The sequence below is a fragment of the Topomyia yanbarensis genome, chromosome 2, assembly GCF_030247195.1.
Source record: "Topomyia yanbarensis strain Yona2022 chromosome 2, ASM3024719v1, whole genome shotgun sequence".
Lineage (NCBI taxonomy): Eukaryota > Metazoa > Arthropoda > Insecta > Diptera > Culicidae > Topomyia > Topomyia yanbarensis.
The window spans coordinates 142,155,236-142,170,007 of NC_080671.1; the positions used below are offsets into that span (position 1 = coordinate 142,155,236).

General features: G+C 38.5%; 1 protein-coding gene across 1 annotated transcript in view; it reads right to left on the minus strand.

Moving 5' to 3' along the window:
- Nucleotides 1–14,453, minus strand: part of LOC131681585 (phosphatidylcholine:ceramide cholinephosphotransferase 1-like) — a 53,453-nt gene extending 39,000 nt beyond the window's left edge. Inside the window, exon 1 of the mRNA XM_058962462.1 lies at nucleotides 13,855–14,453. Coding sequence (XP_058818445.1) covers nucleotides 13,855–13,875 — 21 coding nt within the window. The 5' untranslated portion in view covers nucleotides 13,876–14,453. The remainder of the gene's footprint in view (nucleotides 1–13,854) is intronic.
- Nucleotides 14,454–14,772: the final 319 nt, after the last annotated feature.

Sequence of the window (14,772 nt, forward strand, 5' to 3'; positions counted from 1 at the left end):
GTATGCGCTGAATCGGCTTAATTTAGTCGCATTAGTGGATAACGCATGAATGAGGCATTCTGCTGTGTAGAATATAGCTTGCTTGATTTGGAGCGGGCAGTTCGTTTACTCATGTCACGTTCGATCAAGCTCTTCCTGATGAATTTGATTGGTATGATATTATTCAGATGGAACGAGGCATTCGCAGTGAACGTGTGAGTGAATCAGCTAACGCTAGCGACGACAATTGATTCCGATGAAAATTAACATTCCCCGGTGATGGGCGGAAATACCTAAGCGTAAGCTTAACTATCGAAGTTTGTAATCAAGTATTTATTGACTACCCAGTAAACCACTTGGCGCTACAGTAAGCTTTATATGTACTATATTCTGTCATGTACCATAGTCTGTTAGAGCTCTAAGGCTTCGTTGCCTATTATTGTCTATTCCGCGGCGCATCTGAAATCACCTTCTCAAAATACTCAATAAGGCTTCCAGCAACGTTTTCAAATTTCAAATTGTGTGTGGTTCACATTTGTTTTCTCCCTGTGGAACTTCGAGAACCATAGGAACATGTAAATCCGATTTGAGAATTGTTATTAGTATTAGCAATTTAGACATGTAAAATCACAATAACAAACTAATCATAACCCATCTCATCTTAATCAAGTTCTAATTCAATTTTGATTAATTTCGTTAATGATGATACAAATTTTAATTTCCAATGAACTCTAATAGGTTTAGCTGAATCTTAATTACACAGACCCGGTGAGATAAGAGGCCAGGCGCCGTTCATGTTATGAATAGAAATGATTCTTAAATTACCAGTCCGCAGGCGAAATTTATCTTATTCACGACTAGGAAAATGAAATGTTGAATTGAAAATTGAAACAGTGTCCTTGCATGCAATTTTTTAATCTAATAAAAAAGAAATTCAAAGCGAAACGATCGCCTTTTCTTGGAACGACGCTTTTGAAACATGTCAAGACTCTACGACAACATTAAAAGATGTATACAAACAGAATTACAATATAATTTCTTAAGGGAAGTATTACGCACATGTTATTACACTCACTGACGACTCTTTATTAACAGAAGATGGTTTAATACATTTGGCAAGTTTTTTGACCCGAATGCTCAGCTGTGCGATGGGACGAAGATTTGACTAACCATCTAAGTTGGCAGAGCAAAATAGTCGCCTAGTGACTCACCGGCAAATTACGCCATCAGGCGTCTTCACAATTCTATTTCTCAGTATATAACAGCACAACACATGGGTACTTGTTTTGATATGAGTACACCTGCACCGATCTGAACAAATCCAGCAGAAGCGGTAACACTCGTTTGCTCACATCATCAACGCACAGGAATTTCAATCGGATGATGAGACCATTGAATGGTTAAGTATGAATGTAGGTATTCATCATCATCATCTCTATCATCTTGGTAGTAAGCTGGTTCCCGGGTTACTTAGACGATGTATTGGTTTGTTTGCATCAGAACTATAAACAGTGTAGCCAAGTAAAGCAAAGCCTTGGTGATACATTCCGTTGCGGAACTTGATCTTCTATTTCGACAGACTTTCACAATCGATTCATAAACCACTAGTATACCGTTTATAAAGACATAAGAGTCCCATTAAGAAAATCGCATACATCAGAAAATGACGGTTGAAAATACGAAACATGTCATAGGGTAAAGTGCTTATTTTCACCATATTAAGGAAGGCACCCCACTAATTCATTAATTACTTGGCCTACAATCAATGGAATGAGTACAACTTGGCATCGACATCTTTACTTCGTTGTTAACAACCAAAATAATATCACTAATGCCCTGAAAACGGTGTAAATATTATGTTTGAGCGCAACGAAAAGTCAAATCGAGTGCATCCATTGATGCGCCACTGTTTGCTACAATGCGTTGAACAAAGATGGCAGACGCTGCTCTAACTAACGGCTGCAAATGGTGATAATAGAAACATGGCGAACATAGGTTCATCAACCTACCTTGTTTCAGTGCGGTCGTTCTATTAAATCAGTATTTGTGTAATGAATAAAACATGATTATGAGTATTACCTCACATATCAAATTTATTATATTTAGTTCAATTTAGTTGATTTGTCGGTTTTCAGAGTGATTGCATAGCCTTTCTTTAGGAGAAAGGCAAGAAAGGTATAAGACCTTACATTAGACTTACATATCTTCATTTTTTAAGATATGTCCCTGAAGAAAGTCACACTAGCCCTATCGTAATGCACAGTGGCGGATTTCCGAACAAAAATTGATATCCTAAAAATCCAAAAACGATATCATAAAAATTAAGAACACTACTTTCAATACATTCAATAACGTGTTCGTTCAGTTTAGATGTTCAGCTTATAATGCAGAAAACACCATGCGCCTCCATATCAGTCCCAAAAATTTTAAAAATCTGCTTCGCGCCTCGCGCAGAACGAGACCATGATATTCGATATTCGAGGTAATTTTCCAAAGAATATATAATATATGACAGTTCCGAACTTTTTCGCCTGTTTGTGCAAAATACATTGGTGAAAAAATTATTTTTGATCAGACTACCTCAGACATATTTAACCGAAAAAGCCATAGTTATAAGTAAACTTAGTGGATATATTACAATCGCAAATAAAGCTCTTTTACTTCTCTATAAAATGAAACTAGTTGTGCTAAAGTCGGATGAAAATCAAAAGAACAACATGCATTGGCAGTGAACATAGAAATTTCGGAAATAAAAATCATCAATAGGTCCAGACATAACAATGTTTAAACTGCGTGATCTTATTCAATGATCATACAATGTTGAATAAGCGTCATTCAATACATTTCAATACATTTCGCCGAATGGGCTATTTCTTCAAATGTTATTTTACTAAATGTGCAATTGTAGTAACATAGTCATTTCAAATGATACCATCAGAATACTTATAAATCTTTTTATTGCATTTATAATCATTGAAATAAGAAGCTTTTAAATAATTATAAACGGAAGTAAACAGTATTTTACGTGCATTCCTTCTTATCGCTTTTCTGTCAAGAAACGCAATACGTTAAAAACTAACATAATATTTAGAAAATGGGTTCATTACATTGAATATTCTTAAATAAGGTTTTAATGTTATATTGGTGCTAAATGTATTCCAATATGATGCAAAATTTTAATGCGTACTTACTATTACTTGGGTTAGTGTTTACGGCGAAGCTAGTGTGATGCAGTTTGGCCGCATAACCGAGGCCATGGAACCAAAGCGACGCACAGTGGCACGACGAGTGGCAAAACCCCAAAAATCAATGTCTTGTAATTCTGTTGCAAATATTTATTTTATTTTTCTATTAGTTTGAATAACACTATCTCAAAATTTTACGATAATCGGATGAAAAATTAATTTTTAACATGTCATTGAAGCAAGTGACGTCAAGGATTTCTGTTCAATTCGATTAATAAGAATTGTTCGTACCTTCGAACTTCAAATAGCGATATCTCAAGAACTACATGACCGATTAAAGTAGTTTTAATTTCTTTGGAAAGAAGAATGAATATGCTAAACAATAGATGCTAGCTTTTTGTGTAGACATGATTTGCTTTTGTTCTGCATCAATAAAAAGCAATTGAGAAATTCAATGTCATATCAGTAATTTATCTTTCTACGTCTTCCAATCTTTGAGATGGTCTCCCATGGGTTACTTATCATGAATCTGTCTCAAAATTTAGTGTACTTTCAAGATATACAGGGGTCATCTTGCGCATTTTTGCGCCGACGTTGTTATATCTAGGTTTTTGAAAACACCCATATGGAGACGCCATGTAGCTTATAAATCTTCTTACAAATTGGATGCCCAAACAACACCATATTACTTCAAAATTATTGATTTTTACTAGTTTTGTCAACAATTTCTGCTATCCGATGTGATTGATTACTACTATTAACGTGTATATTAACCCTTTAATGACCAACGCCCTCAAATGGGTTTACATAAAAGTGGTCGAAAAAAAAAATTATGGAATTTCAAAACTGATAGCCGAAATGGATTCTGCGACCCAAAATTAGTTAAAACCCCAATTTTGAGTCACATACCCCATTTTTTATAATTTTGTCACAACTTTGTATGAACAGGACCCACTGTGCGACGTAAAGCCGCTGAGGATCCACTGAACGAGGTGGCCGCCGACCTACAGTCGGAACCGACGCCATCTCGCAAGCTAACTTGTGATCCACTTATTTACTCGGCTTACTTAACCGTTATGTGTCCGACGCGGTACCCGGGTGCCTTTTTAAGTTTCTATTAATGAAATTCCCATGTTTCATCCATAGCTGGAAATTAAAATTTTGTGACATCTTAGAACTTCACTAAGTCAAGCTTTTGGGTTAATAATATTGTTTATATAGTAAGGGAGGGAGTGAGGAGGGGCTGCTGAATTTTTTTACTACGTAACAGGCCGACGTGGGTACCCGGGTACCCACAAAACTGAAATGTCAGTAACTAATGCAATTTCCAAACGATTTCGACACTTTTGGGTGTTTTGGATTCAGGAACTCATCCACTTTTAGACTTCGTAAAAATGAATCGGGTTACTTCATTCGGTTCCCGGGAATCCGGATTTCCAAATTTCCATAGGGTACTGTAACAATAAGTAACATACTTCCGAGACAATTTGAAGAGTTTTGATACTCATATTGCCAGGACATTATTAAAATTTACAAATCAGTCTATTTTCAACCATCAAAGACAGCGGTCACGATACTCAGTGTGCTCCTGCTTCTGTCCGAGCCAGTGCAGAACGAACGAAAAAACAGTTACTTGTATGCATTGTCTGAAGAACAAAGGATACCTTTATTTTTATTCTTGCGTGACTTATCAAGATGACTGAGTCTCATCAACAAAACGTAATTATTCAGCCTAACACAGTGGTCATTGACTTCAGGTCTTTTCGCATAAGACCAAGTGTTCGTGATGTGGAACATCTGCTGAAGGTGAAAATGCAGCTTCGGCTTTCGGAAGTCACCTTCATACAGCTGGAGCACGTCAGGCATGCAGTGCTGATAACCTTCACCAAATTCGCCCAGGCGAAAAGATTTTGCAGAACAACTTGAAACACGTGCTTGTATGTAACAACGCTGAAATCAAGATCCCTATGTACATGGATAATGGAAATATTGAAGTTAAATTACATGATTTATCTCCACTTACTTGCAAAGTGGCAATTAAAAGATTCATGTCGAATTTCGGAGCAGTGGAATCTATTACGGAGGACACATGGAGAAATTACTTCCCAGGTATTTCAAATGGTGTCTTTGTGGTAAGAATGCGGTTAGACCAACCCATTCCCTCCTACCTTACCCTGCAGTACAAAACAGAAGGGGGTGATACCATTACACAGCGAACACTCTGTATATATCAAGGACAAACTATTACGTGCCAATTCTGTGAACAAACGGCACACTACGGACAACCCTGCCTAGAAACTGCTGATGAATACTCAGCTGCAGAAATAAATGCCAACACCCAAACTCCAGTATCATTACCTGAACCACAAACGGTTGTCAAATTTGTGGCTGCTGTTTAGGCAATAATGACAACTGCTATAGCTGCGTCAAGTACTTTAAATTCAACAACTAATGCCACCAGTGAAAAGGCTACCACCAAGGATGGAGTGTTCACCTTCGTGACCCGCAAGGGCAAGAAGCCAGGAAGAACATCTGATCGCGAGTATCAAGGCAGTAATCACGATGATGATACGGACGTAAACGACAACAAGAGAGACGTGGATAACCCCGAAGTTGGCGAGAGAAGAAACATCTTCCCGACGCGAAAAAAGATCTCCGCTCGCAATAGTAAGTTGCGCGCACGAGATCTTACAGGCGCAAAATAAAACTTGTGATTTTTATTTTTTACATCTTGTAAATATATAAAAGGCCCATGGCTCCTTTAAGCTAACGCATTGAGCCGTGTCAAATAAACGAATAAAAAAAATACAAATCATTCCCTAGTACAGGCACATACCAAGAACCAGATTCATTCATGCGGTTCAATTTTACCGAATCAAAAAGTAGTGAGTTCCTGAATCCAAAACATCTAATCTAACATCTAGCCATAATTATAAGCATTTCAATTTGCGGGTACCCGGGTTACCACGTTGGCGTGTTAAAGGTGTTTTTGTTGGACACATAACAGTTAAACTTAGGGGTTTGAATCAGTTCTGCTCCGACCGAACGGAGCGATGTCGGACAGCACGCGAATAAAAGCGATGAGGCGTAGACTCATTAGGCGTCACGATTATTTAGCAGTTACACTTTGGCTTTGAAAATAATGAATTATCTGGTTTGCAAAAAAATATGAACATATAGTATTGTTATACTAAATTTCAGTTTTTTACATGCAACCAAATTATTGACATGACTTAAATATTGATTCTATATTTTCTCATTATAGATCCTTAAATGAGACTAAATTACATTACTAACTCATCCTTAATATTATTTAACCATAGAAAATGCTTTTGGTTCGAAATGACTTATTCGGCGAAATGACCCAGACTATCTAATTTTTCATTAATGTTTCGTACAACGATGTTTTTTAATAAATTTAGTTTGGGGATCTAAATTTCTTCTTCTATTATTTAATAATTTTAAAGAATTGGATAACAATACTTTCTCAATAGTAATGCTTAACTCTTGTTCGCTTGGAATGACATTGACAGTTAAATAGGAATGCCAAACGAAACATGGCGTATTTTGTCATTCTAATCTCTTTAGAAGGTATACTCTAAGAAAAGAGACGCTAACAGGGTTCTTACTCTTCTGTTCGATTTTCTTTAGTAGGCTCGTAAATCTAAAAAGAACAAACGACCATCGTTGCCAGATTGCTTTTGCATGCCTTTCACAAATACCGAAAATAATTGTACCTCACAAAACTACCCGTTTTTAAAAATTAAATTTTATTTTTATTTATGCCTCTTAACAATATACGTAGCTATATCGTCCTTCAAAACTTTTACTCCATTTGTATGAAATGTTGATGAGTATGAAAAATACCCAAAACAGATCCAGTGACACTGTTTTTCATCCCTTTTGTAAATGTATTATGAACACTCTTGATTAGCAAAACGACCAATCAGAAACTGCCTCAATATTGAGGTTAGGACTGGATCAAATTAGCTCGCAATTGTCTTCTCTTTTCTTTTAGTGTGCGACATACATGTCTACTAATTCTGGAATTGCCTTTGACTCAAACGGAGAAAATAAGATGGAATTTGTTATTTAAGATTTTCTACTCATATTGTTCTGGTCCTGAAACATAAAAAATTACAACTACAGTTATGGCTGCGCGTTACTGCTCAAAGGAAACATGCGCGAGAATCTCGGAAATGTGTGTCTGGTAAATAAGGATAAATGAATCATCTCATTCACTTGTCCCATCATTCAGAGTGACATACTATTTTACTGATTATTCAACATGCAATAACTGAAGTAAGCTTACATCGGTATTGTTTAATATATTCATTCCCAAAAAGCAGTACAGATAATAAACAAGTAACGAGTGTAGTGCTTTTTAATGGAAAGGATGAATAGAGGGGATGCGTTGAATTAAGTCATTACGCAATGTGCTGTTTTGGTATGTATTACAGCTAACGATAAAGATACGAATCTTCTTAAATATAAGATGATAAATAAAATTAAATATAAATAGGGCAACACTGTCAAGAGTACTAATTCTTGTGACCGAAATCATTGTCAAGAAAGACAACTCGGTTCAAACAAGGAATTTTTTACATTTTCGTAGGAATACAATTCAAATTATTCTGAGGTTTTATGGATTGGAAATTTATATTCTTACGTTTAGAGAATTGAGTTCGACAGATAGTATTTTTCCCTTAATGACTCAATTATGTAAGTTATCCAAACATTGCACTGGTGATGGTTTCTGGATAAATATTTTACAGATCGTTCTGATTTTTCTAGGCGCCATTTTATCTCGCGTCATAAACTAAGGTTCTTTATTAGTCAAAGTCAGAGTGAGATAGTCATAAAAATTTTCCCTCTTAATTAAACATTATTTGCTCGAATAATCTCATTGTTAAAAATGTCAAACCATATTGCCATAAAAACTAAATGACCCCTAAATCTTACGAAAATTATATTACCCCCTTGTGAATATATGTATAGCTATAAATGCGCCTTAGTTTAATTTCAAAAATCAATATGTAATCCCCTAGTTTTAAGTAATTTAAAATGTAAAACAAAGCAAAATTGGCACCTTTAAGCTAACGCAAACCTGCCTTATCAAATAAACGAATTGAAAAAAAAAGTCAGAGTGAAAAGCTGATGTGCTCAATATTATAGTATGACATGAACATAATATATTAACAGGTCGCAGCGTATCAAAAAATACAGTCCATAATCACAATACACGAATTTATATTTCCTCACCCAGCTTATGAAAATCTTATACTGTTCAGATTATGCCTTCTGAACGAGGTAATTATTACCTACATACTCATTTCATGATACGGCCAGTTAAGCTAGATAGTAGATAATGCGTCACACCCGAGCTGTTCTCTTTTGAAAGGTCATCCTATTACAAGTACTGGTCTCACGTTTCCTAAAAAAATCTGATAACACTGTGCCCAGAACCATGTGTTGCGTGTTGCATACAATGAATTATGTCGTCATAGGCGATATCTGCAGTTTGTTGGATGTCAACGATGAAGGTAATCCTAATTGACACTCCTTTCTTTTGTGTGTACGTTGACCATAGCACTATGCTCTATATTAGGCAGCCAATGCGGAGTTATATTTCGCTTTCTTAGTCCTCGTTTCTAAATGGAAAGTGACCTTCATCGTAACGTAGTTATCAATTGAGAGATTATATTTGTTTGGTTCACGCAAGTCAACTTTTTATTTTAACCACTGTCTGAAATGTGTAGGGGAATGTCGTCAAGATCGGCCATTGAAATGAACCTGACAAAACTAATCAAACCAAATATAAAGCTTTCAGATTGTGTACGTTATATACAATTTTGTAAAGATATTGAAGTCTTCGAATTAAAAACTAAATCGTTCCAGAATGCTATTATTGGCATAAAAACTAACATTTTGATATCATAATATCTACGGGTAATCGATAATTTTATAATTATAATGCTGTTCTTTTTAAAAGCCACTTTAATCGACTGTAATGTATGGTTCACAACTCCCCACTAATGTTTAGTGGTCCAGAATGTACATTTAGCAGCATATCACTAGAGTTCCCGATCATGTCGACATGGAATATGTTGTCCAGTTGATATGACTTTGTCCAACTGAAAGCAGGAGTCTAGGCTGCTAGGACCGAGGGTATGGACGTGACCGATTCATGATCGCGCGAGCCGAGATGTTTTAATGTTGCGAGATCGCGAGCGTAAGTGTGTGTGTGGATGATTGCATTTGCATGTTCGCATTTGTAACCAGGTTTGTGTTATCGCGAAGATCACAAGCGATCAGTACGCTTGGAAAAAGAGAGATGGTGAGAAAAAAAATAACCTCCCGAATAAAGAAAAAGAGTTTAAGTAAAAGCGATATTATTTTTAGTATACATGAGTAGTGGAAAAGCAAACTACTTGAAGTATAGCAAAAATAGACGAATGAAGTAGAAGAAATGCACACATGTAACTAACAATCAAACTACTTGAACTCGTCTGATATTGATTCACCATTAACGACAATTGCATTCTGTTAGAATTTTATAATGCTGTACTGACCGGGAATGCATGATACATGTGCGTCGATAAATTAATCGTACCTCAATTTATCTACTTCGATCTTCCCGAATGGATCGAATCGAATGCTCGAATTGAGCACCGGAAAAAGTGGCCAACGAATCCTAGGAAGGTGAAAATTGTACGCGAGACAATAAATTACCCACTATTCTATCATATACGACAGTTCTGCACCTATGTATTCCCTGACCCAGCAAATACTCCGATAAACACATACACAGCGACATACATAACAATTTGAAAGGCTCAGCATCCTCCATGTTGCCTGCCTATAATCCAGACGAGCCGTTGAAAGAGCAAGATCTGAGGTAGTCAGAGAAGAGAGTAAGATGGCATTCCAGGCGGTTAGGACCGCTTTTAAACGTGAGATAGTGCTTAGTATATTTACCTGCTATAAGGAGCTGTGCAGAAAAGTAGACGCTAACCTCTGGAGCAACGCTTACCGTGTCACAAAGGTCCAATAACGCCACCTGAAATGTGCACTGACAAACTGAAGATTATCCTGGAGGGTCTTTTCCCGAAGCACGACCCAACCGCATGGTCGCCTACACCGTACGTTGATACAGGTGACAATGATGGTGATAATCGAGTTGTTCGGTAAAGTTAAAGAACACTCTTTGGATCAGCTTGTTATGTGCTGATCAAAGCTAGAATTATATTTATTAGCATTCAAGGTTAGATTAAGTAAAGAGGAGATACAACATAGATTAAGTAAAGAGTGGCTTAGATTTTACGGTGCTCAATAAATTTTTCCTTCTGCAAATTCTCACGACTCCCGACTGTTCTGTACCTAGCTACAATTTTCGTGTTTTAATAAATAGTGTCATATTAATATCTATTTCACTTACTGTTGGCTGGTTCACCTAATTTAGGAAAAGCGTGCTCGTCTATTTCCACGCAACTTACGATCTGTGATACCGAACTGTGATAATAGGTTATGTTTCAGTTATAATATTTTTCTCTGCCTCATTCATTTTATATACTCACATTCCTTTACCTGTACTATTTTTACTTTACTGTACATCGTATCGACCTATATGCCTGTTGGATACTCTTGGTAGACTTTTGCAAAGGGTCATCCTCAACAGGTTGACGAACTACGCAGAAAGTGAGAACGGACGTGTTGCCAGAGGCAGTTCGAATTCCGGAAAGGGATCTTAATGATGGACTCCATCCGCATAGTCATCTTGAGCACGGATGATCGACGTGAATAACGGATTCAACAGAGCCAACTGGATGACTATCGCTGTAGTGCTGCACATAATGCGGGTCCCGGACTATTTGTGTAAGGTTATGAAAAGTTACTACTGCCCAGGGGAGTCGAGACCGTTGGCTTTGCAGATGGCGTTGCTCTGACGATAACCGGCGAGACCCTCGAGGAAGTGGAGATGTTGACGGCAGAGACAATAGGTATCGTGGAAACCTGGATGGCCGATGTCAAGTTGAAGTTGGCTCACTACAAGACGGAAGCACCGCTTTTCAACAACTGAAAAAAATCCAGCGCGTCAGCATCGTTAAACACTCAATTCCATCGATGTGTGCGCTGAAGCACCTGCGTGTGATGGTCGACGATCGGTTAAATTACAACAGCCATGTCGACTATGTATGCGAGGACAACTAACGTATTGGTAAGAATCATGTTGGACATCGGAGGAGCTAGACGCAGGACGAAATGTCTCCTGGCGGGTGTTTCATCCTTAATACTGAGATATGGCGTACCGACCTCTGCGCTGAGCTCAAAGCGGAGCCGGATGAAGTTGACAAGCACGTTTCACCTAGTGGATACCGGTAGATGCGGCATGCTGGGGACGTGGAATGGTACCAGCTGAGGAATACACAAAATGAAAGGAGACTGGTCAGAGCGGACTCATTGGCTAAGTGGCAGCAAGAGTGGGACAACGTGAAGACAGGAAGGTGGAGCCACCGACTCATCCCAAATGTGTCGGACGTCGGTGTGGGTGCATAGGAAGCATAGAGGTGAAGTTCCATTTGACACAGTTTTTGTCCGAACACGGAAGTACCTGCATCGGTTTAGACATGCTTCGTCACCGCTTTGCTCGGAGTGGGAAGAACGTGGAAGAGACGCCGGAACACGTGGTCTTTGAATCCTCTAGGTTCAAAGAAGTTCGAAAGGGTATGCCCGTCGTGACGGTCGACAACATCGTCAAAGAGATGTGCCATATATGGGATTCTGTCAACAGATTAGTGACGGTTACGCTCTCCGAGTTGCAGAGAAAGCGGCGAAGGGACCAACAAAGTAGCGCCGCCAACTAGAAGGTCGCTGTGAAAGAACAATTCGGATTCGAAAAAAAAATCCGACGCCGGGAACTCTCCGCCGGAGTAGACTAGATCCGGACGCCAGACTTCAGCGGGATTGCCGGACCGACCTCGACAGCCTATCGTATAGCTCGTGAGTAGCCTTGATCGGCCGCCAAGAACTAGATCGAGTAGAACGCATCGAACAACCCACAACGGGTTGTTGGGGTGCTAATGAAGCAGAAGCTACACTTCACTCGGAATCACTGGACAGACCTCGACACCTACTGGCTGGCCCATTAAGTAGGCTATGTCCACTGCTGGGAACTCAGGAGGAGCAAAATGAACGAAAACAATCCGGGACCGGGATAAATCCATCGCCGATGAATTCACAGTAGGAGAGTAGATTCTAATTGGCGGGGAGCTAATTGGTTCACGAAACAGACATCGACACCGAGAGAAATTCCGCCACCGGGAAACTCTCAGTCGGAGTAGAGTAGTGTCACCGCCGGACAATATCCGAATAGATCTCGATAAAGCTGGGAGCTAAATGGCTCAAGGAAGCGGGTATCGGTGTCGGCAGAAATTTTTCCGTCGGGGAACTCTCAGTCAGAGCAGGGTGAGTTCACCGCCGTGGAATATCCGAGTAGATCATGATAAGTTTTGGGCTGAACTAGTCACAGAAACAGGAGCTAAATGGCTCATAAAATTAGCAGCTAAATGGCTCACTGAGACGAGAGCTAAATGGCGTCGTAATAGATGAAGATGAAAAGCAAGAGAAGAGCTAAGTGGTTTATAGGTCGAGCCATATCATGGATTAAGTGAGGCTCCGAGATGGTTGCGGAAAACTCGTAAGCAAAAGAAAGAGGTGCGACGAAAGCATAACGAATAATAATTCTAGAGAAAATTTTCAATAGGACGTAAATAACATTGAGAGCCTCTATTTGTTTACTTTCTCTTTCGTTTATACGACCTCATTACAACACTTTGCCCTAAGTTTCTAGTACATATCGCAAGCCGACGGTTTTTACTAGAATATTATGCAAAGAGTAGAGTAGTAAATGTTGAAATGGCCGAGTAATGAACAGAAGAGAAAGACCCGAAAGAGAATCTCTCATTGTTACTTACGTTCTATTCTAAATTTTCTCTAGAATTCTATACTCAAAAATAAAACTTCAGTTATTATGGTCAACCCTGTTCGTTTGCTCATCAAACTGAGGTAAGACATTCATGTATCTTTACTTTGTGTAATGTTTTGATTTCAACGATAAAGGAATATGAAAAATGACGGTACCGTTTTTATCTTCTATCTTGTGGGCTCGTCCACTGTGTCCTGGGACTTCTGATTGTACATTGTATCAGTTAGGTACACAATAATACTGAGCGTCGCGGCGTGTGATGGGCTCGAATACAATGCTTTAGAGGACATTTCAGGAAAGTTCTAATTGGTGCTTCTTTATTAGCCGCTTATTCACCAATCAAAGGGCAGTTTTGCGTCAGAGATGTCACTCAGCACTGACCTCGAACGATAAATATCAAATAACTACGAACTGCGATGTGTACTTCCCGAATCGTAGCCCATATATACATTTCTAAATAATTAATTCGATTTCTATTCCGGTGGACGACGTGACCCACCGTGATATGATTTTAATTCAATCTAATTATAGCCGGCAAATTGACACGACAAACAGCGCCAGGTAGCTTCCGGATCATAAATGGACCGGTAATATGTTTACTTTTGGTGATTTGGATTTAATGTTTGTATTTGGATTTAGTGATTGATGAAGTGAGTTCAGGGTGGAACAACCTAGTTCGAGACGATAAAATGGGATAGAACTTACATTTTTCGTGTTGTTCTCCATTCTGGGTTGTTCCTCCGGTTTTTTAAAATCCGCTTTCCAAGCGACAGGTTTTCATGTATATTCAAGTGCTTTTCACCTTTTGTATAATGTAAAGTATGATCAAACTAAAAGCTGACACAAGTACAACTCCGGCATGGATACATTTTTGCTTTTGCTGCTTCAATTAGAAACGCCGATAACACATTTTCTAGCTTGCATTATTTACATTTTCACTTTTTTCTAGCCTCGCCAGCTTAAGTTACTAAAAGGTGTAATGAATCACACTATGTGCCTACGAAACCTGTTTAAGCTGACAATGTGCAACAAAACAGTAAGTTTACTTCGTAGTATTTTGGCATCATTTCATTACTACCGTTGTAGTGATATCTATTTACACAAGGTGCTGAAAAGCGTTCGAACAGCAAACACGGTTAAGGCATTGCTCCGGCCAAGGCAGTTTTATTTACTTCTTTTTAGCTTTGTAAATAAATATACCATCTACTTCTAAAGTACATATTGATACACGCGTCAAAAGAGCCTCTACTCTAGTTCCGAGTCGAACGTGTAACTCCACCGATGATTGCCATCGAACTGATCCAGTAAAGATGAATCAGCCGATGAACCAACAACCAGCGAGAGAGCTAACCGGAAATAAAGCAATCGAAAGGACTGAGCCTCGCAAAGAAGTGAGCGAGCAACACAGACACAATTACAAACACGTGTAACGGTTTTCTCGAAAATATAAGGTGATTTACCTATTTGACGCCTATTGGGCAGTGTACCAAACTAATCAATTATTCCGGCTATACAATCAATTGATTGTGCCTACATTTTTATTTATCAACAGCTTTGCTTCGTAGGCTCTTCGAGTTTGGGAATAGACTATCGTGAGAAAATTTTAACCTCGTAAATTTGACC